At 42.7% G+C, this 27,575-nt stretch overlaps 1 protein-coding gene across 2 annotated transcripts; it reads left to right on the top strand.

Moving 5' to 3' along the window:
• Positions 1-306: 306 nt before the first annotated feature.
• On the top strand, positions 307-27,575 carry IPO13 (importin 13). 2 transcript variants are annotated; one of them, XM_075181659.1, is made up of 20 exons: positions 309-1,372; positions 3,267-4,003; positions 7,908-8,048; positions 8,962-9,103; positions 9,876-10,042; positions 10,624-10,744; positions 11,054-11,201; positions 12,275-12,456; positions 13,828-13,854; positions 13,951-14,085; positions 14,624-14,767; positions 15,028-15,108; positions 15,200-15,337; positions 17,562-17,658; positions 21,539-21,591; positions 23,537-23,603; positions 24,714-24,772; positions 25,533-25,622; positions 26,311-26,492; positions 26,616-27,575. In XM_075181659.1, exons 1-20 carry the CDS (start codon positions 1,316-1,318, stop codon positions 26,710-26,712), a joined length of 2,865 nt encoding a protein of 954 aa, XP_075037760.1. In that variant the 5' UTR covers positions 309-1,315; the 3' UTR covers positions 26,713-27,575. The 2 variants fall into 2 exon arrangements, 1 of the variants encoding a protein (XP_075037760.1); XR_012678445.1 differs by lacking the exons at positions 21,539-21,591; positions 26,311-26,492; positions 26,616-27,575 and having other exon boundaries at positions 307-1,372; positions 25,533-25,560.

The raw sequence follows: 27,575 nt of genomic DNA, 5'->3' as shown, positions 1-27,575 counted from the left end.
AACTTTTCATTTTTTAGCTACTGTGAGACCTGATAATATGTCTCCTTATAAATAGCAGATTCCAGTTCCTGGAAATAGGACAAGTGCTGGAAACTACAACTCCCATGAGCCTCGGTCCTTGCACAGTGGTCTTCGTCAGTGCCGGTTTTATAATTAGACCCCAAACTATGATTTTACTGGAATATTTCGTACTGTGAACCCTCAGTGTAGGGCGAGTACTCAGCAGGGTGGGATTCCTGTGGTTAGTACGTGATATTTACGTGTTCTCTCTGTGGATTTGACACCGGCATCTGTGCGGGCAGCCCGCAGCCCTGCCAGGACCCCGTTACTGAGGTGTCTGAGGGTGAGAGCGGCGCAGCCCGGGGACACTGAGAGCGGCCTGCAGCCCCGTGCCAGACACTGAGTGCACACTCAGGAGGGAGAGACTGAGAAGCTGAGTGTACACTTAGGAGGGAGAGACTGACTTAGAAGCTGAGTGCAGACTCAGGAGGAAAACACTGACTGAGAAGCTGAGTGCACACTCAGAAGGGAGAAACTGACTGAGAAGCTGAGTGCACACTCAGAAGGGAGAAACTGACTGAGAAGCTGAGTGCACACTCAGGAGGGAAACACTGACTGAGAAGCTGAGTGCACACTCAGGAGGGAAACACTGACTGAGAAGCTGAGTGCAGACTCAGGAGGAAAACACTGACTGAGAAGCTGAGTGCAGACTCAGAAGGGAGAAACTGACTGAGAAGCTGAGTGCAAACTCAGGAGGAAGAGACTGTATAAGGAGCTGAGTACACACACAGGAGTTAGAAACTGACTGACTGAAGAGGTGAGTGCACACTCAGGAGGGAGAGTGACTGCAGAGCTGAATGCACACTAAAAAAGAAGAGACTACAGATCTGAGTGCACTCTCAGGAGGGAAATAGTATCTGGCGAGCTTAGTGTACTCTAAAGAGAGACTCACTGCAGAGTTGAGTGTTCACAAATTAGAGACTCACCACAGACCTGAGTATCCACTGAGAAATAAGGGACTGAATGCCACTAAGGAGAGACTTACTGCAGAGAAGAGTGCACACTCACTGACAAGCCTGAAGAGAGTGCGGATGTGAGGAAGAGGAAGGCACACTCACATGCTCTGTAATCAGCTGGGAGGTGACTGTGAGTGCCCCCTCCCCTCTGCTGGGTGAGCTTCACATCACAGCTGCACAGAGATGAGAGAGCAGGTCCCATCCATGCAGCTCTGAGATGTGCTGATTCACCATCACTCTCCTCTGGGCACACCGAACCCCTCCATCACCTCCCCACCAGCCCCCTCCCGGACCCAGAGATGGAGCGGAGACCGGAGCAGCAGAGCCTGGACTTCACCATGGACAATGTGGAGAAAGTAAGTGACGTTCATCAGGCAGCTCTATTATGGTGGCTGTCATAACAGGTGTAGCAGAGGGTCTGTGTGGTTTATATACTATGCCAGCAGCTCACACAGGGCCTGACAAGATCACAGACAAGGGAATTTGTTTTGATAGTAACAACCTCAAAGAGCTTACAATTTAAATAAATGACCCATTGCCCTGGTTCTCTGCTAGTCTCAGTCGCAGCAGCACGTTACTGTAATATCACACAGCAATGATGTGTACCTCTTACGCCTGGATTGCACACAAGGTACAAGCATAAGAGCGATGCCTCTTTAGATGCTTTTGCATCATCCTGTGTATCTCATTGCTGCAGAAGTAGCCTGCGGAGCGATGTTGTGCTCAGCTGTGCCTGGCTCTGCCACTGTCAGAGGGGGGGGTTCTTGTCACATTTGAAGTGCTGTGTGCGTTCGGCTTTGTTGTGAGCTGTGGATGCAGCACTGAGCCCAGAGATGAAAAACAGAATTCTGCACATTCAAACCCTAGTACATATGTCACTGCAGGGCTCGTGTTTGTGGAAGCAGCTTCTGCTATTAGATCCGTATTTCATCAAAGCAGCTGCATTACAATATTGCAGTTTATTCATTGGTCAGTAAACGTCACAGCTCTCCGTGCATTCAGGAGTTGTAACTGTCAGCATAGAATGACATACAGTTTTAATGTTCTATGATATTTCTTCAATAAAAGTCATTATAGAAACAAACTACTGCCAAAATATTTACCTTTAGATTGAATAACTGACATTTTAATATTGGAAAAGAATATAACGCAAACATCAAAGCTGCTTGCAAGTGCTGTTAAGCCATGACTGGTTCTGAAAATTATTTGTGATGTTTATATTTACATTAATCACACAAGCAAACATAAGAGTAACATATAAATTTAAATTTTGTGTATAATATAAATATATATATTTATATTTACACACAATTACACAAGAGCCGTCTCCTGACTACAGTCTCCAAGCTGAGGTATTGCAGGTCCCCAGTGGTATGTCTCTAATTTCTGCAGTATTTCAGACTGTCAGGACCCAGATGACAGCTGTTGGTTTCCACTTGTCGGCTGAGTGAGTCTCCTGATACAACATGACATTGCCCAGCGCTCCCGGCACTACAGCAGCTGGGTGACCCCGATGATAGGATCTTCCTGGTGTGTGTATGAACATACAAACAGAGTAGGGAAGTGAGAGAGCTAAGATGCTCTCACTGGAAAATCAATACGTCTTATTACTCAATGTACACTAATGCTATGTGCCAGATCACTTGGGTTATTTTTAGGATCTCCAGCTAAAGTATCTGACAACAGGCAGGGTGGGGTCTGAGAGAAAACTCCTCTTGGAAGCATTAGATATTTCAGACTTTAAAATCCTTAAAGGACCACTAAACCGAATACACAAAGTAGCTTAAATAAGAGTTCACCAAAATCCACATTTATATCTGAATGTTTCTGCTGCTTATCAGAACTGAGGATGTTTGAGATATTGGTGGAACTTCCTGTGAATAATGCAAATTGCAGGAAGACCTCAAAAAATATATATAATACACACTGTGTGTATATATAACAGAATTCCATTTTAGTTTAAGGATTGCAGTAACCTGGAAGATACCTCCCCATTCCAGCTAGGCTCTTCTGACCACCGTATTTACCCTGGTTTATAATTGACGGGTTGTGCGGTCTCATTTCATTCGTATAGAAAGAATTTCTCTAAAGAGTTCCTCAACTCTTTATACAAATATAGATGTGTGTGTGATAGGGGACATGTTTGAAGGGAGTTTTAAATTGTATTTTGTCACTCTCTTATCTGTATTCAGTAGAGATTACTAGAGTTATGACTGTTTCCTGCTTCACTACGCGTTTCTCTTTCCCTAGGCTCTTCACCAGTTATACTACGATCCCAACATAGACAACAAGAATCTGGCTCAGAAGTGGTTGATGCAGGCCCAGGTTTCCCCGCAGGCTTGGCAGTTCAGCTGGCAGCTTCTGAACGGCGGCAAAGTGCCAGAAATCCAGTACTTTGGGGCTAGCGCCCTCCACATCAAGATATCCCGCTACTGGGGGGATATACCCTCGGACCAGTATGAGACCCTCAAGTCACAACTCTTTACACAGATCTCCGCCTTTGCCAGCGGCTCCAAGATTGTGCTCACCCGGCTCTGCGTGGCATTGGCTTCTCTGGCGCTTAACATGATGCCTGACACGTGGCCGCATGCGGTTCCGGACATGGTTAGGGTGTTTCAGACAGAGGTCGGGCAGGCTGATTGCGGAGCTCGCTGTCTGGCACTTCTGGAGTTGTTGACTGTATTGCCAGAGGAGTTCCAGACCAGTCGCCTTCCGCCTTATCGCAAAGGACAAGTCCGCAGCTGTCTGGCCCAAGAGTGCGCCTGTGTCTTTCCCCTGCTGCGGCAGCTGTTACAGCAGAGTGACTCCCCGGGTTTTGTCAAGCAGAAAGTGTTGAAATGCTTTTCAAGCTGGGCGCAGCTGGGCATCCCGCTGATGGAGTGCGAGGGGCTGACACTGGCCGCGTTCTCCGCTCTGCGGAACCCTGAACTGTTTGACTCGGCGGTGGAGGCCTTGGTAAACACCATCTCGCAGCCTGACGCACAAAGGTCAGACGCCACGCCTCATTGATTCATTCTCCTGTTATTTATGCTTCAATAGTGCTGTTTTCTACAGTTAATTTATTTAATTCTTTTACGTTTATACTTCATAGTATTCGGAAACGTGCGCGCTTTGGAAAAGGCGCAATAGATTCTGTCTTCTACATTCCTCGTCTGTTTGTTGGCATGGTGGTAGAGAGGCGTTTTAGGCAGCAACCAAATGTGTTTTTGTGTCGTGAGGTTTTCAAGATGTAAAGCAGACTCAAGGCACCAGTTTAATTGTCAGTTTAGTTGTCGGGAATCGCTAGTACTGTTCTAGATTATATATATTTTACAAACAATTGTTTCTTTGCTAATGCGCAGAGCCCATTCATGCAGAAAAACACCGTCCACATGATGTAAGGTTTTGTAATTCTACCTTTAAATTTTCTATACACATAGATTATCGGAACGGAGAAGCTTGTTCACCATATGCTCTGGCCATTGTGCTTGTTTATGGTCTATACTGTCTACATTTGTTTTACATTATTTTTTTAACTTTTGTCTTTAAGCACCCATTGCTCCTTCAGTATAACAATAGTTTATAACTCCAGCTTCACCCCACCCATTCTGGACATGTCATAGAGTTTAACTTAAATTTTAGACAATACCCCCCCCCCCCCCCCTATGTGCTTAGATGTTTGTCATGTCCCACACGTCACCTTTTTTCTTTAAGCTGTAAATATTAATCTGAGGTTTTTATGGCATTATCTTTGTACTTCACACCCGTTTAAACAATATCCTTCAGAAGGTGAGGTCTCCATAATACAATATTTGGATACCACATCTAACTGGAGCTATTTACAGTGCAATGAAATGTTTCCTGGTTACTGGAACGCAGTTGGCAGTCGTCACTGGTTCTGTCTGGAATTACTATTATTCAATATAAATAGCATCAGACGTACATTTCTCGGAAGAGATTGGTGCTCTCTATTTATATATTTATATTTTATAGTTAGTCTGTTTCATCAACACTTTCAAGTTTCCCTTCTTTTCAGTTCTGCAATATAATGTCTAACTAGTTGTTCTCAGTCATTGAGTGGCAGCCGAGTCAGACCTCAGTTTCTATATACTGTAAGTGATAAGCTAGAATATGCTTCATGCATTTAAAGTGTCATCGCTCAGATTCAGAGTTTTGCAACAATGATTTAGGGGGATGTTATTTTGGTAAATTTAGTAAATACGTTTCCCACCTTCAGTCAATGCTATTGGTTGATGCATTCCTTCCTGCCACTCTTGCTAAATACATAGCTGTTTTTTTATTCATCTATGGTTTTTCACAGGATTTTATATTTACCGAACAGCTATTTATATTCTCCATCGCTGGATACAAAGTTGTACTGCTGCGTACACAGAGTGCAGAATTTTGTGTTGTGTGTCCAAGGGCAACAGACAAGTAAGAGTTGCAAGATCATCATCATCATTTATTTCTATAGCGCCACTTATTCTGCAGCGCTGTACAGAGAACTCGCTCACATCGGTCCCTGTCCCTTTGGAGCTTATAGTCTAAATTCCCTAATATACACAGACACACACACAGATACACAGACAGACTAGCGTCAATTTGTTAGCAGCCAATTAACCTACTAGTATGTTTTTGGAGTGTGGGAGATAACTGGAGCACCCAGAGGAAATTCACACGAACACGGGGAGAACATACAAACTCCTCACAGATAAGTCCATGGAAGGACGTGTAAGAGCCAGTAGTGTAAATTGTGTGCGTGTATGTGTATATCTGTGTATTTATTCTGTTCTCAGGGTCCCTTCCTGGGGCTCCCTGTAAATTACAGACATTGTGATGGAACCCTAACCCTGTCAGTGGACGTGTTAGCTGGATAGACCCTGCACCCCCCCCCCCCCCCCATTATGTGTCTTCTCTGCTTCCTACCCACCAGTGTGAACAGATTGTCTTCGTATAATGTCTGCATATATCCCCGGCCCCCCAGGTCCCTGCTCGGAGGACCCTGTCAGTGCAAATTATAGCTGCGTAGAGCATGCACTCCCCCCCCCATTCTGTGACTGTCCTGTTTCCTCCCCATCAGTGTGCACAGATAATATTGGTATAATGGCTGAATAGATCTCCCCCTCATGTTCCTGCTCTGAGGTCCCTGTCAGTGCACATGCATGCTGGCTAGCCCCCCCTGTTATTCCCTGCGTTAGCATTATTGCACCATATGAAGGTGTGTGGTATTGGGGGAAGGTGCTGTGATCTAGCAGCAGCCTCAGCCATCCCTGGGAATTGGTACCCATCGTGTCTGCACCCGGCTCTCTGATTGGCTGCTAAACCTCCAGTTGCTTAGCAACCCCTTATCCTCTCACTCCCTCCCCTGTTCACACCAGTAATAATAAAGGGATTTAATTGCAGCTCTGAGCTGCTGTATTTTCCTCCACATCTGGGGAATGTAGCGTAATTAACCTATTTACTGCTGGATGTCTGATAGTGTTATTGCAGGGATTGGTGCATGCATGGTGCATCGCAGCTCCTAGACACCAGAGCAGTGGCTGCTGGGAGACTTGTTCGCATGAACGCTCGGTTAGCTATAAGCTGAGCATACTAAAAACGTCGGGGGCAATGTCACAGGAAGGACAAGAAGGGCTATAGAGACCCCTGCTTCAGCTTGTTCCTCAGACAAAACATTAGGTGACATGCCACCCCTCCTCCCTGACATTGCAGGTTATATAGAGAGAATTAATGCCTTCTCCATCTGATTTATAATTACCCATTATCATTGTGTAGTTTTTATGAAGTTATAGTGAAGAATAACACGAAAATAAACGCTGATTAGAGAGATGGCATATTGGGGGAGGGGGGTTGTTCTTCTTGCCCAGTCAAGATGTATCAACATTCATCCCAAAAGAGTGTGCCCCAACAGGACAACTTACCATGTACAATGACTGAATACCTGTATCTCATAAACAAACAATGGCCTCTCAGAGCTGGGAGTACCCCCAGCAATTTATACATTGTTTTCAGGATAATTTTCCTTTATAAAGTCCATTTAGGTTCTGCAATTGTACCCGCTGCCTACACATAGGCATACAGATCTGCTCCTTCCACTGTCGGTTCATGACATCACGATCCACTTGTTATTTCGCCTACAGCTGTGTATGTGACGTCTACACGCCCAGCAGCGTGTTCTAGTCCGTTATCTAATAATTAGCCCATGAATAAATGTTTGCACTTAAATGCCTGAGTATGCCAAGAGTATTGTTTGTAGTGATTAAGTTGAAATGAAATTCGAAACCACAGTTAAAATACATTGTATGTAATAGGGTGTCCTGTGCTTCTTCTCTTTATTGGATAGAACATTATTGTTTATTTGGGAAATCATTAATTATCTGTGAATCTTCCAACAAACTCGACAACTCGATTATGTCATTATAGCTTTATAAAGTCTTTATAAATCTGTAACAAATTTTGACGTACTGCCATGTCGGGAGCTTCAGGTTATGCTACTGCAAAATTAAACCCGTTCAAGACCTGTCCCTGTTCATAGAATTGTGTTTACTAACAGTATATACATTGTAGTTCACACATGGTTTGGTTGTAGAAATAATTATTTGGTAAAACTTTTAAGGTAGAATATGATTTTCCTTCTCGTCTTTCTGCAGTGATCGGGGAAAGCTGGCATAATCATCTGATGTGCCCGCACTCAGTTATTCTATTAAATTGCCCTTTGTTTCTCTCGGTCTGTGTGTGTGTATGTTAGGGGATTTAGATTGTAAGCTCCAGGGTAGGGACAGATGTGAATGAGTTCTCTGTACAGCGCTGCGGAATTAGTGGCGCTGTATAAATATATAGATGATGATGATCTATGTTGTATGATTTCTTTCCTATTTGTATTTCCTGGTGAAATATTCTCTCCATCATTAGGTATGTGAACAGCCTCCTGAAACTGATCCCAGAGGCGCTCAATTTGCAAGACCAGCTGCACCAGGCCGTACAGAACGGAGATATCGAGACTTCCCATGGGATCTGCAGGATCGTAGTTGCGCTGGGAGAGAACCATTCTCGGTACGTTCCGGTCACGTGACGTGAACACTGGGTGGTGTTGTATTGGTGAAGTCACCAAACTGTACGAGCTAGAACTGCACAGTCTGATTCAGGACTGACCATTCTTTCATTAAGATTTACTGCAGTGGTTCTTGGGTGGACAGAAGAGCTCTTTCATAGCTGTCTGCATCCTTCCCTTCACATCCTTGGTTTAAGATTCTCTGACCATGTGGTTTTGCTAACAGGTTAAAGAATTTCACTCTTAACACTATTGAGTGATGGATAATTGTAATTCTGTAACATTGCCGGAAGATCTATTTTCGATACAGTATTCCAGAGTTCTCTCAGTGATCCTCGTCTGTGCTGATCTTATACGCTCCATGATCGTGAGGTTCATAGTTTATGTCCAGGATGTCAGCACCTCTATTTCCAAAGAAGTTTCCTATTTATATGGAGATAGACGCTTCCAGAATAAGCGGTCACTGAGAACAAGTAAACGCACTCTTGGACTTGTATTCGAGTAGTACATTTGATGCTTAATAAGAGCATGTTTACATATAGGAGTATACGTCTCTCCAGCACTCTGTCCCATTCCCTTCATCAAAGCTGCCATGTGTAATGAAGTGTAGGGGACAGTACCTTCATTCTGTAATGGGGAATACAGGGAGGAATGGTGCACAGAATCCTAAATCTTTAAAGGTTTAAATGAGTGGCTTGAATAGAATAATGGAAAACAAGTGGACAACATAAGGCATTATATAGTGTCAGAGACCAGTATCACATAGTGCGGTATATAATAGAAGACTCTACGTTTTATAATCTGGCTGATGAGTTGTACTTGTCTGTTTACCTGCCTTTCTGTGTAATAACAAATCATTATGTCATAAGTAATTTACCAAAAGCTGAATGCTCAGTCACTTTCATTCTCTTGCAGGGCTCTCTTGGATCAAGTGGATCGCTGGCAAAGCTTCCTGGCCCTGGTTAACATGATCATGTTCTGCACTGGGATACCCGGACATTATCCAGTCAATGAGACCACCAGCTCTCTGACATTGACGTTCTGGTACACTCTGCAGGTGCGCCCATGCGGTCTGCGGTCGCCCGTCTTCCCCAGACAGGGGGGATCTTTTACATCTCATTATTTTACTAGAATCGCAGGGGATAGATACGTGTGACTCACGATGTATAGCCACGGCCACTTGTCACGTGATTTGTTGAAAGTATCACATGATGAAACACGGGACTGCCGCCGATTGTAGATTCTCTAATATGAGCAATGGTTATGATAGGATCTCTCCATTCAAGAAATGTAACCGAGACATACAAGAAGAATTCACATATGAAGGTTTTTGGAACTTGTCTGAATTTAAGCTATTCAGGCTGTAAAAGTTGTATTATATATGGGATAGTGCACTAATGAAGGGGTATTATGAGTCAGCGAGGAGTTCAGTAACCATATAAAAAAACAGGGCTATCAGACAAATCATAGGTGATTTCTAATATGCATAATAATTTGCATCAGTCGGAGCGTTAATCCTTATAATATATAAGTAACACTGATGAACTCACTGTTTATACAGATATTATATAAAGGCATTATACATAGATTAACATCACTTATATTATAAGTCTACTAATATGGCTCTGGAAAGGATAATCATATACTCTCCAAGAAATAACGTTACTGCTTCTATTTTTAGTTTTGACTGATATAAAATGCTCTATTGTATTTATTTTCTAAGGTAATGTCTGTAAATATACCTGGGTGTAAATAATAGTGTGTGAAGTTGGTATTGGATGTGTTTGCAGAATCCACAGCTCGCCTTTTACCAGTTCCTCTCTCCCTAGGACGACATCCTGTCCTTCGATACAGAGAAGCAGACGGTCTACCTGCAGATTTACCGCCCGGTCTATTTCCAGCTGGTGGAGGTTCTGCTCCAGAAGGCTCAGTTTCCGGCAGATGAAGAATACGCTTCTTGGTCCTCGGATGAGAAAGAACAATTCCGAATCTACAGGTACGGAGACGGTCTAGTGATAAATGAAAGTTTCCTGCGTTATGTTTAAAATCCAAGAACTTCTGCAGTTGCGACCTGTTAGATTTTTGTATCATAGCGGTTTCATTTATGTTTTGATTGATCATAGTTATTCATGTTCAAACAAGAAGACGTGATGCTATGTCCTCCATGGGTTCACCTGTAAGAGTAGGGTCTTCAAGATATTCCCCAACACTGTGTTTGGTTCTCTTCTAACGGGCTGTAAAGGTTCAAGTGCAGCTGTGTAATCTGCTCCGTGTATAGTTTGTTTCCGCTGCACAACATTTTGTATTATCGATCCTCTGGACTATGTAACATATGGTAATCTGCCATGTAGGAACGGAGGAAACTAAAGTTCTTTTTGTCATGTTTTTTATGATAAGCTCCAATGGGGCAGGGACTAATGTGAGTGAGTTCTCTGTACAGCGCTGCGGAATCAGTGGCGCTATATAAATAACTGATGATGATAAGTTGTATGCAGCATTTTAGAAATGGAGACTGGGTTCTTTATGCTTCCTGATCTGTGGATGTGGAGCAATCCCTCGTTTCTTCTTCCCTTGCAGAGTGGATATCTCCGATACGCTCATGTATGTGTATGAAATGCTGGGTGCGGAGCTTCTCAGTAACTTGTATGATAAACTTGGACGCCTCCTGACTTCGTCGGAGCACCCCCCGTCTTGGCAGGTCAGTTTCCCTGGTCTCCGGGACAGCGGTGACTTGTTTTGATGACGGCATGTTGTTATGGGAGGTTTTAATTTGCTGGACTTATAAGAGACTTTAAATATATACTGTGATGTGGGGCTGTAATGTCCGTTTAAAGGGAAACTATCGCCAAATTATAAGTGAGGTTTGCTGTATAAATTATGGTAACAAATCTTCCAACACTGCGTCTAGAAGGTATTTTGAAAACACTTTTTAAGGCATAAATGGTTACGTGGTCAACGTTGAAAGACCTTCGGAGCGTGTATTGATGACAGTCTTTGTTGTCTCCAGCACACCGAAGCTTTGCTGTACGGCTTCCAGTCCATCGCGGAGACCGTTGATGTCAACTATTCCGATGTCGTCCCTGGACTCATCGGCCTCTTCCCACGAATAAACATCAATAACGTGCAGCTGGCCGACACCGTCATGTTCACCATCGGTAAGAAGATAGGCGGCTTGTTGTACTACCATTTACTTGTGAGGGAATGCCACCATTGGTAATCCCCATTGTGCCCTAAAATCAGTGGAATATTTACATTGAGCATTGGAGTGAACGGTGTAGCGTTTAATTCTATTTAATCATTTCCCTCACTGTATACAGAATAAATTCCACAATGTTTCCTCACTTTGCACGTTTATTCGTTTTTCTCAACCGTCCCATGGAATCCACATAATAGTGCTGCGTCCTGTTGAGATTGCAATAATCCAGGCGTGAAAGGATGAGGGCATGCGTGAGAATTTATTCTTGGTGGTTTCAGGCAGCAGTGAAATACTTTGTAATATTATGGAACACAAAGGAATAGCTTTTGGCCACAGCAAGTGGGAGAGGTGAAAGGTTATCCTTTATTATATGCAGATAATAGAGATGTTATCCCTGTTTCATCTACTGTTATATAAATGTCAGTCTCTGGGCCAGATGTAGGTGTAATGATCACAGGTTCGGTAAAATTGAGTTGGTGGTCAGCCATCCATATGTAGATAATTAGAGGTGTTCTTCTGATCCTTTGAGCAATGACTGGTGTAGAACAATAGATTAATGCAGAGATTCCAAAATCCAGTCCTCACAGTGCAGGTTTTCCATGTCTCCTTGATGGAGCACAGGTCTAATCATTACTGACTGATACATTGTAACAGATACACAGGTGGTATAATTATTTCACATGTCATCTGGAAAACCTGCACTGTTAGGTCTGCCTGAGGACAGGGTTTGGGAAACACTGCATTAATATTATATTGATTCTAATCACAGATCATTGAGCTCCTTCTACAAAATACATTTTACAGATATTTTAGTATTTCATTACTCTCCGTGCAGTGATCTGTAATGGGACCTTAATATTTATAGGTCATATATTATTACTTGTTTACTTGACTGTTAAACCCACTGACCCCTCCAGACTGGAGTTTTGGCAGTCGTCGTTGGCCATATATCTTACACTAAGCTGTTTAATGAAATCAAGGACTGTAGTATAATATTGGGTGTTAAGTGATGTTCTTTGTGTGTGTTATTAGGGGCATTGGCTGAATGGCTGGCAGACCACCCAGTAATGATCAGTAAAGTGTTACCCTTAGTCCTCCATGCTTTGGGGAACCCTGAGCTCTCTGTGTCCAGTGTATCCACCTTGAAGAAAATCTGCAGAGAGTGCAAGTATGATCTCCTTCCGTATGCTGCCAACATTGTCGCGGTGTCGCAGGTAATTACATCTGTATGTCAGAGGAACGCAGTGTAATGACAAAAAACACTTTTATTTTTGTGAAGGCCGGGAAATAAAGATCTTTTGTACCACAATTCGTGTAAGAGAAAATGATCTTTCTTCACTTGGGAATTAGTTGTTTCTGATCCAAATAGAAAGAAAGAGAGAGATTTTCTTTCTCCAAAATTTTTTTAGTTAAAAAAACCCCATGAAATGAACAATTTGCCATCTTTTCAAAGACTAAGGATAGATACATTTCTATGATTGTAAACCTAGTGAGCTGTGTGTTTTCTGATAAAATCTTTTGGGATATAAAAAGCTTCAATTTATTTATCTGGGTTTTTTTTGTGCTGCGTTTATTATATGTTATATAAGTGCTATTGATTTTACTCTCCTTCTGTTCTCTTTTAATCTAAATATTTATTAAAAAGTGATACCTTCTAAATAATTAAGTGGAGAGCATTTTAAAAAAAAAAAAAAAAGACTCAAAAATCACAAGGGGAGTTGGGAACCTCCTCTCTGATTGGCGAATCATTTAAACTGTTTTGAATCTTATTGGTTGATAGTTCTAACCAACCAAAAGGGAGTATAATAAACTCCAGGATTCATTTATTTATTCACAGTCCCCCAGCACTCTCCTAGAGGTCAAAAAACTTAGAATGCAGTAATCTGAGTTGCTGTGACATCACTGGCTTCCCATGTATGAATCCACCAATTTGCACAGTGCATTTTGCAAAGCTAGTTGGTCATTTTCTCTCTGCTCTGTTTCGTCTCACACATGGGTGCTTCAAAGGAACGCTAGTTAAAGTGATAGACAAAACCTTCACTTTGTCGTCACGTTTAAAGCTCATTAACATCGCGTTTGAAGCACATTCGTCATGTGCATCACACTCAAACGCTGCCAGATTATAGGGAAACTGTCACGCTGTCCTCTCATTGGTCTTTCTAGCTGAGCTGGTAAATACATGAAACTGACAATGTTTGTTTTTCTTGTTTGTTTGTTTTTTATGATAGAGAATTAATCTTTATTAAATAGTGGAACTTTCCACTCAAAATAGATTGAAAAAAGGACACAATACAATCAGGTGCTAGTAAGTTAACAAAAGATTAAACAAGCAGATCACAAGCATATGTCATGCAACCTTAGTGAGAATCCTTATTGCGCTCCGTATAATTTCAGATTTTAAATCTACAGTGCGGGTTACGTTATTCATTATACTTGTAAATTGTCACAATGTAAATGATCATTCCTCTTCTTGTGAACCTGCTGCAGTGATCTGGTAACATTGTAACATTCTCAGAGTCCTGCTATATGGTGATTAATGTAAAGCAGAAAGCTTCCTAGTGTAATCCTTCCCCCTCTCGTTCCAGGAAGTGCTGCTGAAACAGATCCACAAGGTAATACTGACATGAAGTCATTGTCTGGGAGGGGAGGGGGTTACGCTCTTGTTGGGCTGTTTTCGGGGTCTCTAAGGGCCAGATCTTCTCTTCCAGACCAGCCAGTGCATGTGGCTGATGCAGGCGCTCGGGTTCCTGCTGTCTGCGCTGCAGGTGGAGGAGATTCTCAGCAACTTACACTCGCTCATCACTCCGTACATACAGCAGCTGGAGAAACTGGCCGATGAAACGGTACGTGGCGCTCGCTAAACTATGCACATAATAATGTGCCTGGATGTGACGGGTGAGCTCGAACCATACTGAGGTGTCCATGTATTCAGCTTTGTACTTTAATTTAACTTAAGGTTTTCTCACGGACCCCCGAGTGTGAAACATCCTCCATTTACCTTTACTGTGCGGACCTTATAGCAGTGATGTGGCCCCCAGCTCCTTCCTGTTGTACTGTCAGATGTGTTTGTTATAGTTTGTGACACTTGTGTAAAATGCTGCTGATATGTTACTATTAGCACTATAACCGCTACCGCATAACCACGCCCACTATTGCGTTACCGATAATGTATAACCACGCCATCTAATTACCACTACTACTATTACTGCATAACCACGCCCACTATTTCTCTTTTTTTTTTTTTTTCTGATATTTATTTTTTTTACAACTTGATACAATGTGTCACGGTGCAACCAGTAAGACTGCGGCACATTGTACCAGTAACTACTGTTACGGTGATTTTTCATCTTGTGGAATTTGTTTTCTCACCTCTCTGTGCAGCCAAATCCCTCCAATAAATTAGCGATAATCCACATCCTCGGACTCCTCTCCAACCTGTTCACAACGCTGGACATCAGTTGTCATGACGACGACCGGGAAGCGGCAGAGGTGAAGAAGTTACCGGTGGTGCAGGGACCCAATCCAGTGAGTCCCCTGACCCGAACTGTAATCTTACCCTGTCATTTGCATTATTATTATACCATATATAACATAAAGTTATTGGAAGGTGGGGAATCATCTTGAAAGCAGTGATAGATAATTGTATTGTACAGCTCTGTTATCACCCCATAGTATTGTTATGCGCTGTGTCTCCTGCAGGTGGTGCTGGTTCTGCAGCAATATATACACATACTGTAAAGACTATTATCACCCCATGGTATTGTTATGCCCTCTGTCTCCTGCAGGTGGTGCTGGTTCTGCAGCAGGTTTTCCAGCTGATCAGGAAGGTTCTGAGCACCTGGCTGAACGATGCGCAGGTTGTAGAGGTGAGTGCAGGGTGCTATGAGATAAACAATCGCTGTCCTCACTTCTCCTGGTGTCTCCAGCACCTGAGCCTCTTGACTGTTTCTATCACAGGCAGTGTGCGCCATATTTGAGAAGTCCGTGAAGACGCTACTGGATGACTTTGCCCCCATGGTGCCCCAGCTGTGCGAGATGTTGGGACAGATGTACAGCACGATTCCCCAGGCCTCCGCCATTGATCTCACACGGCAGGTGGGTAGTTTTATCTATGTTAAATGAGATCAGCTGAAGAGACACAGAGCATCTTGGTGATAGAAGCTCCACAGGTGATCTTACTAATTTATTATAGAATGTTCCCTCTGTCTTATCCATAACTGAGCGATGGGTAGGTCAGGGGACTGAGCGGGGGTAGGATGGTAGGTTAGGTGACTGAGCGGGGGTAGGATGGTAGGTCAGGGGACTGAGCGGGGGTAGGGTGGTAGGTCAGGGGACTGAGCAAGGGTAGGGTGGTAGGTTAGGTGACTGAGCGGGGGTAGGGTGGTAGGTCAGGGGACTGAGCGGGGGTAGGATGGTAGGTTAGGTGACTGAGCGGGGGTAGGGTGGTAGGTCAGGGGACTGAGCAAGGGTAGGTCAGGTGACTAAATGGGGGTAGGGCGGTAGGCCAGAGGACTGAGCAGGGGTAAGGTAGAAGGATAGGGGAGTAAGCAAGGTAGGTCAGAGGACTGAGCGGGGGTAGGGTGGTAGTTCAGGGGACTGAGCGGGGGTATGATGGTAGATCAGGGGAAGCATGGGGATAGGGTGGTAGGTCATGGGTCTGAGCGGGGGTAGGGTGGTAGGTCAGGGGAGGCTGATTGGGATGGGGAGGGACATAGGTCAGGGGAGAGTGAGCGGGCTGGTGAGTGTAGATCAGGGTGCTGGGCGTGGGGAGGAGGTAGGTCAGGGACCTCAATGTGGTTAGGTGAGGACACTGAGTGACCCCACTGAGCAAATGCCAATGATCCTATTTTGCTGTATTGATTAGGACTGGGTGGAGTGATTCCTCCTCGGTCCCCCTTCCCCCCTCCCGCCCTCCACCCACATTTGGACAGTACATAGAAAACACAAAAAAAACCTAAAGGTGCTCGATTTGAATTCCAAATAATTCAATGGCTCCAGCAGCCACAAAATTGGTAATGTAAAACCACATAACAAGAGATAACTAACAAATTACTTCTGTGGCTCTCGATGAACACTTCACCTGTCAATCAATGATCAGATATATATGTAGAAATAAAACATATCCAAGTTTATCAAGTTCACAATAATTAAAAGGTTAAAACATATCCATACATGTGTAATAATCCCAGAATCCACATGTTCAAAAATTAATAGAAAACCATTACAGATGTGGTCAGACTTAATATGTATGTAGTGCACCGTTGAATTGGATCCAAAGCAATATATGTAAGAATATGTTTTGGTATTGGGCAACTAATTCTTACAAACTTTTATTGTGCAGAGCGATTCGATGATACAACAAATGAATCTTAATATCAAGATAGTATAAAAGTGTTCAGATGTTAGAAAATGCTAAGAAATGTATCGGGTCACAATTAGCACATACATAGGTATGTACATCTAACAGAGACAGCGTACCAGCATAGCGTGCGTTTATAAGGTAATGATGGAAGATTTAAAGCAGCAAACAAAAGTCCACATTAACCTTTTCTATTTTCGAAAAGGCGGCTTTGAATGAACTAAGGTCTGGTTCAACATTGATCCTCAATCCAGCCGACAAAGGGGGTGGGCGGTGATCCAAGATACGGGAAGAAGCGCTCAGACAGCTTAGTGATACAAGACTAGATAGGAATCCTACACAGGTGTATTTACTAGATTTCAAAACACTTTTGGATGTAACAGTACAGAATGGGGTCACTTCCAGGGAAGAATAGAAGTTTCTGATCCAGTCACACCGACTTATCACCTCCCCAAAATTCACAAATGACTTAATTCACCTCCTAGGCTTCCTATTATGTCCGGCATCAATTCTATGACTGCCAATCTATCTTTTTATGTTGATTATTTCTTACAAACCCTGGTCACATCCCTGAGGTCCTGCCTTTGGGATTCTACTTGTTTACTTCACTTTTCAGCATTAAATGGAAGACCAATTATGCATTTTTAACTCCATTTATTTTATTTTGACACACAACTTATTTTCTGTTTGATAATAACTATTATTTGCAAGTGATGGGGATGGCCATGGGCACCTGGTTCATCCCGTGTTATACCAACCTCTGTATGGGCAATTAAGAGCCTCAATAGATACTGAGTGGCGGGTCAAACCAGTGGTGTTCTATGCTCCAAGCATTTTGGGTAATAGATACTATACTTTGTATGATTGTACAGCAAACCATACCACATAAGGGACACATTGTGGATATCGTTTAGTTTGCATATTGGTAATACAGCTTGTGTTTGTTCCACTCTCCGACAGATGGTTCATATCTTCGCACATGAGCCGGCTCACTTCCCTCCAATCAAAGCCCTTTTCTTGCTGGTCACCTCGTTGACGCTCTCTCTCTTTCAGCAAGGTTAGTTATTCCTTGGCGGGTTCGATCTCTGCTCTGCAACCTCCTCTTCTCTGCTCCGAAGGAACCTGCCGGAACTCGCTGAACATATTAGAATTATATTGGTGGGATGCTGGAAGTGCTATGTATCTTAATGTAAATTGGTGCATTATTATATCAAGACAGGACCATCTCACATGGGGCTCCTTGTATAGGACAGTACAGAACAAGATCTTGAAAATACATTGACGCCATGAGAGTTAACCTAAAGTTCGATACTACATCTTTATAATGATAATGTTCCAAAACAGTTAGATTAATGCTATGTTATTTTCTGAGACGTACGTAGATTATCTGCAGGTAAGACTGAAAGCTGCAGAATTGTGATGTCATGTGGGGGAACTTTGTTCTGCAAAAACTCCTGCTGCCCATTTAAGAAACTCGGGATCTGGAATTGATTGCACCCAGTGCTCTCTGCTACTGAAATATTGTCCTATGAAGAACAAGCATGCCCTGTCATATATAGTTTTCTTTTCATAATTGTGGTATTTGAGTGTAAGCTGGGGTGCTTTAGAAGTGCCGTCTATACCTGTCAATCTTCATATCTGTATGACACGTGAGCGCAGAGACCAGGTTGTGTCCTCTGCTTGTCTCTTAGTGACCTGGATGTCTGATAGTGGTGGAGTCTCCAGTTACCAGCTGCGTTAGCAAAACTATTGTAGAGTCATTGTGGTGATTAATACGTGGAGTATTTGTTTTACTTGTACATATGCATTCCCAACACCCCATGGTCTGATAAACCAGGGAAGGCTCTTTACTCAATATATGTATTGGTTTGTTCATGGTGTAGGTTTCAGAAAAGACTCTCGCTCCTTTTTCAGCCGTTTGTTTTAGACTCTGTAAATGACACCTCTGTCTTTTAGAAATCGTTACAGATTTCTAAAAGACAGATCAAGGAAAGGCAGAGACCCTCTGCTGTCCTGTGTGACGGGCGGCTGCCCTTGCACCCTGCGGCGGGCGGCTGCCCTTGCGCCCTGCCCTGTGGCGGCCTTTGCGCCATGCTCCCTGCCCTGTGGCGGCCTTTACGCCATGCCCTGCGGAAGCAGGTGTCCCTGCTTTGCGCTGTTTTACTGAACAGTTGGTCAGGTTGGTGCAGGAAGCTGGCTGTGGTTGGCTCCTTATGCTCAGATCTGGGCAGATGTGGGTGAATTGGGGCTTGTCATACAGACATACTGTAACTGATTCTGGGTACAAATGCAAAAACTATATTTATACTATACACCTTCTCCTGACATCCCAGATTATCGATCTGCAGTAAGTAAAAAATGAAAGTAACTATAAACTTGTACCTGACCTCGGCCTGTGACGGACAGGACACAATGGCACCTGAAGGGGGAGGGCCTTATGTACCTTCTGGGGGGGAATTCTGTCCTGACTTGGCTGGAAGGAGGATTAGCCTCTTAGTATCTGCTGCCAGGATACAGGGTCAAGGAAATATAATTAATGGTAATAAGTTCATTAGTGTTTACTTTTTGGAGAGATAAGCGATTCTGATATATTTTAGCTTGTGCATAGCCTTTCTATCTGTGCAACAATGGCCTGAAATGTTGATACCTTAAGTGGAGGTGATGGAATCCCGGGCTCTGCCTTTCCTCAGTCTATGTGTATTTTATAGAGGAAGAGCATTAATATGTGCACTTAAAAATAGAAGTATAAACTAAACCATTGTGACACCTAAAATAAAAGCAGCCTCAGTTTTCCATAGTATCATAATCGCGTTACACTGATGGTGGATGCCGGTGATATAGTTAAGGAGTCGCTGAGCCATCCTTTATCCCCCCCATCTTCACATTTTAATCACTTTAACGCTCTGAAGACTAAAATTATCCATTAAACATGTGATATGCTTCTATACTGGACACTGGGCTTTTGTGTAAATTAAGTTTCTACTTCCCATTTAAATATCTCACATTTGGTATAACTGTAACAATGAAGTCAACGTGGATACAGGTCTGTCCACTGTCCTGTCATCGTACAATGTATTGTATCACAGAGGTAGCCCCTTACGGCCCCCCTCCCTCTTATCCCTTAGCTGCAGTAACCAGCTAAATTGTCTGCTATGAGTACGCTGCCCCCTTGTGTCATGCGGTGAAATGAAACTGCTCCCAGCCTAGTGCTGGGGTCTCTATCCAACTGGTGGAGGAGAGGAATGGGGAAAATCATCCCGGATAGGGTACAATATCTGCCCCCAGTTCTTTAGTGTAACTACTAGTTAGTATTACTACTTCTAGTGGAGAGCTACAAGTTATCTAAGACAGGAACACTGAAATAATTAATAACATAAAATAAAACAAAATATTCATCTTTATTATTTAACCCCAAATTACTTACCCTTCATCTTTGCGTAGCCGCTTGAATCCCTTATACTTCGTTTTCATGCAAAAGTTGAGTCTCTTATATGGACTCCCCTCTGAACTCTGATTGGTTAAAAGCTTCAATCAATGAGAGACTGATGGGAAAAATTCCGAAATATTTTTCCACCACATCTCATGTATCTGATTGGTTGAAGCTTTCTACCAATCAGAGCTCAGTGTATTGTACATTACAATTTGCTGAGCCTCTCCATTTGTACCTGGCGTAGTTGCCCACTTGTGATTTTTGCAAGAACCATACGTTCTAATATTTTTGTGTTTAAATCAGATATAGCTGAAATTGTGTAACTTCATTAAACCAAAATGCATTGGGGCCAAACAGTGAATACAACTAAATCTCTGCATCTGGGTGCAGAACATGTTGTAGAATACAGGTCGTACACATACGCTTAGTATTGTCTGTCAGGCTGGTTTGTGGCTTCTACTAGTAAAATACTTTAGGAAAAAAGTTTGAATTATATTGCATTGCATTAATTACAATGTTCTAATGCGCATGAAATATCAGTGTAGTTAATTTTATTGTCAGAATAGTACATAGAATGTAGCAGCATCTACCACGGTGCTCTCTCCATTACATACTATAATTGTATACTATAGTATTCACATTGTTACATTAGACTCCAGCTTTATTCCAGGCTTATGTTTGAATGTCTGTGGAAGATGTCACTTTGTGGTTGCTGGATCATATATAGTTCTACTTCCTGTTAGCTGCTCAGCACTGTTATAATGGTCCAGTCAGACACAAAATAGTAGAAGGACCTTTAAAGTCCGGAAACAATTGTGTTCTGGTGTGGACAGTACAGAATCTACACCGCTTGGCACTGATAAGATTTTAGGATATGGCTTAAATCAGGTTTGTTTTTTGTAGAAACTGCGATTCCCTCTCTGCTTTCCACCATACTGGTTTTCTATTTGCTCTGTACAATTTCACCTTTAGTTAAAACAATCATTAAAGCCTGTAAGAGCCTGTGTTACCGGACAAGCCGTTTGGCACAGGCGAGTAATCGGGACACGCGATGAGAGTAAAAATGGTACCAGCTCCTCACATAACATGTTACATAGGGAGTACAGCAGTATGGGGACATCTCGGGGTGTCTGTGGCTTATTCCGAAGGCTCCCCATCTCTCAGACCTCTATGGGGGACCAGCACTCATTAAAAACTGGCTCTGGCACAATGTCGTCCCCCTTCCGCATTCCATCACCGATGTCTGAGTGTGCGGGATGGTCAGGGTCAAAGGCATCTTTCTTTTTAATTTGTTCGTTCTGTTTTTGGGTTCTTCAAGTCTCATGATTTTGTTTCTTTGACTAATTTCAAGTTGTTCATGTCTTTTATCCCCTGCACCTCACTCCTTCCTCCCCCGTCCCCCCTCCCACCTTCCCCTGTTAATTCTTTCTGTATCACATGACTTATATGAGATTAAGTTGCTGTTTGTATAATTTTCTCTTAAGTTACATCTTTATTATATTTTTAGGACCCAGGGACCATCCTGATATTGTTGATTCATTTATGCAACTCCTGGCACAGGTGTGTTTTGGGTTTTATTTCATTCACTTTTCTTTCTCTCTCTCTTCCTCCTTCAATTTATTTCTTCCTTATTTGATTCAATTTGGCTTTCTGTTCTCTCCCCCTTCTTTTTCTGGCTATAATTTATTTTAGTTCCGTAGCCTTTCTCCATCAAGTTTTGCACCTCGTGTTTCTTTGAGATGGCCTTACGGAAAGCAGAACCATAAATCTGACACGTTCTGTGGGTTTAAAGAGCTGGGACAGTTTTCATAGGGGCTAGTTAGGAATTAGGATCATCGCCCAATTCTCACACTGTAGGTTTCGCTCTCAGACCAGACTTTAACGAAGAATCTGCCCTTAATTTTATGGGGTGATTGTGGCTCAATATTCTGGAAGCTCAAGTACAAGATGGACGCCTCGATCTTCATCGTATTATAATTTGCAAATGTCCTATTGTTTCAGCGTTGTATTCTCTGCGTCTTATTGCAGTCATGTCACCATCACTGGGTCATGTATGTTCAACGTAAAGATGGAAAAGGCTGTTGTGGAGAAAAGGTTTTTGTTACATTGTATCTGTAGAAATGACACTGTGTACATTTAATCCATGTTCTGTTCCTCTATGAAGAGATGGGAAACATATTCTACCATGAGTCCTAAATACAAACATTGGTTCAGGGTTTGTAGAAGTTAATGATTGGGAATAGAGATCCATGGGCTGTCATTGTAACATAAAGGTGTGAGACAGGACAATCCATGGATTCGGAGAAAAGGTCCTACACGATGGAGCTTCAACGCTGGTTTTGATGCTGGTCTTCAAAAATGTTTTCTTAATTGTGCTAGTACAGGGGTTACATGTATTACTTTTATGTTATCCTGGTTTCTAAGACAAACTTAGCAGGATCTAGCTACATTTTCCCTTCTCCCTCCCATTTTTGGGTTTCTCAGTTTGTCCACCTCCGTCAGTAGGAAATGCTTCCATGTTTTATTGTTAGTGTTTTCACATATACAATTTACATGACTATGACAGAGACAAAAACAATGGCACTGTAGTGAACCTGTAGTGAACGGTAAGCCCCACCAACAGAATTATGAATCTAGATGCTGGCTAAAGTCCTGCCACGTGAACGTGTTCTACGGTCACCTCTTGGTATCGCCATATTTGTTTATTTTAAAGGTGCCGCAATAACGGCGCAGCGCCGGAAAGTCAAATCACACAAAATACAGATTGCACATAAAAGCAGAACAAGTACATACAAGATTAACAAAGGAGATGCAGACGTGAGACAATGGGTAGAGCACCTAATATTTATGGTAGACTCACAGAAAAAGTGGTTATTGTGCCTTTAACTTGGGTAGTGAAAGGATTTAAGACCATCTACTATGGTTGTAATATTGGTGCTTTAGAGTAAGCTGTGTTGACCTTGATTCTTGACATGTAAACCGCTTCCGATACTCCTTTCATACAGTCGTTACATATACTGTGAGAGTGATTTTGCATCGTGGTACAATAACCTTTCTACACGATATAACAATGATAATGGACTACATGCCCATACAGGTGATTCCTAGCCATGAAGTTAAATGTCTTTAAAGTGGACCTTGTTCACCGTGAAAGCGGCCGTTTTGTGGGTTGAGCCAATCAGTTCCCTAGAACGGCGCCACTGACGCTTTCCTCATTGATGTCACAAACGCCTAGTGAATTTACAGGTATATATTGATTCAGGCCACAGAACGGCTGCCGCCACTGTGTAGGAAACGGATAATGGTTACTGGACTCTTTAGCAAAAGCAGCATAAACACTTTTACTGTTAACACCGGTGGTTCTGAAGGAAAACGCGTCATTTCCCAGCCGCCAACTGGGATCGCTACAGCTCCACTACGGCCTGGGGGCAGGTAAGTGACTGAAGGAGGGTACCTGAAACTGCACACAAAATGTGTTTATTTCTGTGTCTGTTACACTTCACAGGCCCTGAAACGCAAGCCGTGCCTCTTCTTGTCCAGCGAGCTGGATGTTAAAGCGGTTTTTCAGTGTGGTAAGGTGACACGTGATTACATCTGACAATATTTACAATACTGTGTCCTTTAAGCTTAGAACATTTTAAAATGAAGGCTTATTCATAAACTGTAAATAATACACACCAACTTACCGTCTTTGGAACTGCCTCATGGGGTTTGTGAATACACCTAAAAAATGTGTCCCTTCCTGATCCATTCTATCTTATGACCCCCCATAAATCATGTAGAATTTTCAGTTTTCCTCCTAAAATACTTTGTTTTGTGTGTTTATTGCAATGGTTGAATTGCATCTTGACGTTGCCCTGTGCCCTGGTATCTACAAGACCCCCAACTGATTTGTGAAAATACAGCAACATATTCCTTATACCCTCATTAGATGTAAGGAAGCTTTCATTAATAAGATGTAATCCATATGTCTGAAGATTCTTTTATATACGTACGTCCACTATCTGGTATCTGCAAGTGATACATTTGAAGTGTGTCTTTAACGAAAGCCCTGCCCCTCACCCATGGCAAAATATCTGTACCTCCTGTCACTGCTGAAATCCCGTTCTTCAATGTATAGACTTAAACATTTCCTGCACTTAGCCGGTAATTGGGGCGATAATCTGGGGCAGCAATGGTGCTCGATGTACCAATTACAAGGGGTCACTGGACTGATTGCAACTGTCAGGTAATGCACCTACATGTAGAAGGAATGCTATATTGTTTCCCTTAGTCATTGCTTTGTTCTCAAACATGAGTATAATTGACACACAATTTTGATAAGTTGTGCTTTATATCTTAAACGTCTCTGTATTTTAATGTCACAATATCGAGACACTGTCCAACAAGAATTGAGACACTTGTGTGAAGCTAACGCATTTCACATAGAGAGTTGTGAGCAGATATATGCCTCTGTGATATCACCAGAGACCTGTCAGCCTGCATTCTGCATAAATAGCTTTTCAGTCTACAAAATTAATGCCTCAGTTACATGTAGAAAATGTGTTCACCTTTAATAAGTTGTACCACTTGTTTCGGTTACTACTTGTTTCAGAAGACACAAAACAGTTTATTAGAAGTGTTAATACAAAGGACAATTGATACAGTGGTTGATTGGTTGCAATCTCTTGTGTTTAATGCAGGCGTGCTCTCTTTGAAGTTCCCAGAACCAACCACCGTCAAGTCCAGCTGTGGTTTTTTTGTGAGTATGTGTCCGTCTAAGGAGAGAGATAGTAGAGCCATTTAAAGAGGGTGTTGCTGGCTCATTTTTACTGTGTGTGCTTATTGGTCCCAAACCAACAATCAGACCCCTAGCTGGAGAGAATATTGTCCTTTCGGTGGCAGAGGATTCTGCCAGCTTTAAATGTATGATCAATCTAGTAGTAGAAAACAGTAAGACTGAATATAACTTTTAAGGTCCAGCAATGGGCGTATGGAAGGTGTCGAAGGGCCTAAACACCAGAGTAACTCTTGGGGACTGGGTTTCACTTAAGATATTCAGTTTGGGGTGAAAGTATCATTTTAAAGGCTAATTCTCTCCCAATTTGGTTTTGGGACATCCAGGCACATTCTCCAGTGCATGTCAGGTGCAGGATCTGCGAAATGCGTTGAGCTTTGTAAGGTGTTTATATTCAGTTGATGTTTTCTGGTATTAAGCTGATCCTAGTTTTGTCTACTGACTAACATGTTGCCACTAACTGGTAAGGTGATTCATAATTAAGTGCTTATTTGTATCTTTGAGCTCACAATGCTGCTGCACTGACATTTGCCCAAGTTTCATTGAGATTTCTCAGACTTGCTTTGTAGTTTTATTGGGTTATAACATTATGTAGCTGACAGTTGAGGGTATTCTAGGTAAAAATACCACTATTATGCCTTTGCCTATAACAGTAAATTATGAATTCTTTCAGTCTCATTGACTTCATCACAGGTTGGGTTGATTGATAAATGTTTGATCACAGATGGAGTTTTTACCGAGATGTGGAGAACTTGCTCCCGTAGGACAAGTAATTCATCAGGATGGCAAGCTGCTTGTTCAAGGTACACTGGAGGTGAGGATACATCGTTTCTGCAGCCAATATTGGCTAAAAGTTTTATGCCTCTTAGGCTGGTGTCACGTCTGCGTTTTAGAATGTTTCCTTATTCTCAGTCAGGCAAATCGGGGCACACAATGTTCCCTGTTACATGAGAAGCTTGGTGTTACTATCAGATCTTTGCAGTGGCCAAAACTTCAAAATGGCCACAAAATGCTCATGTGACAGCAGCCCAAGCTTACACCAGTTTGTTCAACAAATACAAGCAAGTTAAGAGAAATATGTTTGCAGAGATTTAAATATGAAATAAGGAGTTTGTCAATCAGTTGCCACATGTATGTATCTCAAAAGAAAGTTAACTTTCCCTCTTTTATTGTACTTTAAAAGAACTTTGTGAATTCATGAGACTAACAGATCTGTATAACCATCCAGGTAGTCTGCAGTGATTGGAATGGGTATTTTAGAACTTTTTTTTTTTTTTAATGGAAATTGCAACCTGTACGAACATATTTGTTTTACACCCAGAAGGGACTTATTTATGTAAAAAATATTTCCTTTATGTCTCCTCTGCTGCCTGTGATTGTATTTATTATTTTGCTGAGATTGTCCAGTGGTCACACTGGTGTTGTACTTGTCACCTCTGAGTAACCCCGATGACCATACTGGTTTCTTGTAAGGTTTGAATAACACCTCTGTCTGTCTGCAGGGAATTGGGGGGCAGGCATCACGTAATCTGATGGAGCCCTTTGCAGATATCCTCTTCTCTATGAATAAGAACTGCTTCTCCTACCTGGCGGTCTGGCTGAAGGAGGCTATGCAGGAGGACGGGTTCCCGTCGCCACGTGTGACGAAGGAACAGAAAGATAACTTTGCACAACACATCCTGAGGTGGGTCAGGAGATCGAGCGAGAATAATAACTGATAGCGGGGCATATGTGTGATGGTTTATGCAGCGAGGAACAAGAATTCATAACCGCGGTATCTTATACTAATCTGTTATACTCCATACAGGGAACGTGTCAACAAGCGGCGGATAAGAGACATGGTGAAGGAGTTCACGTTGCTGTGCCGCGGTTTACATGGGACCGAGTACACTGCTGAGTACTGACCACAGCTTCCTGGGTAGAGAATGGGGCATTGGCTGGCGCGCCCATCTGCAATTCCAAGCCCCATCGCCCTGTCGGCTCCACACATCCTGATTCAGAGCTGCTGTTGCCCCTCCATCTTTGTGAGAGAGAACTGTGCGGAGCCTCTCTCCATTTACTTTTTGTCCTGCTGGTGAGGCAAGCGCTTTGGGGGATGGGTAGAGATTACAGCGTTTGGGACATACTCCCTTACCAGGTGCATATCGAACTTCCATGTTACCCCCATCCGTGAAAGACTTGTAGAGGGCGACAGTGGACACCTCCAACAAGGATTGTGGTTAAATACAAACGTTCATTGCTGCTTGTAGGACATGTACAGTGATCACTTGTTGCTTCCGTTCCGACTTTTATCGTTGATGAGCATGTCTGCCGGTTTTCCGACTTATACTGAACTGGTACAACGTATGCTATTCTCAGTGAGTTCTAGATCCGTTCTCCTCCAGGATATAGAGGAAGGGGCAATGGTTTTACCTCTCTGTGTCTGAACCCAGGGATTTCCATTTATAAATGTTTCTCATTACACCAGAAAGCTGCAAAAGCCGCCCCCCTAACCACTACTACACCAGCCTCGTTCCCTCTGTGTACAGCCCCTGGAAACGTCCGCTCTGGTGTCTCTTCCTCCTGAGATTATATTATAGAGGTCTCTCCACCAAACCTTATATTTCCAGGTTCGCAGAACCTAGGCGTATGACCCCAGCGGTTTGGCTAGTTGGTGTTCTATAAAAGCATAGCATGTGGCTACCCGTGCATTTACACCATAATGAACAATAACGGTCTTAGTAAAGACCAAATTCAATAAAAAAAAGGTTTTGTTTTTTGTAAAAAC

Source organism: Mixophyes fleayi, chromosome 8 (assembly GCF_038048845.1).
Source record: "Mixophyes fleayi isolate aMixFle1 chromosome 8, aMixFle1.hap1, whole genome shotgun sequence".
In the NCBI taxonomy this organism is placed as follows: Eukaryota; Metazoa; Chordata; class Amphibia; order Anura; family Limnodynastidae; genus Mixophyes; species Mixophyes fleayi.
This window is presented reverse-complemented; position numbering and strand designations above follow the sequence as displayed.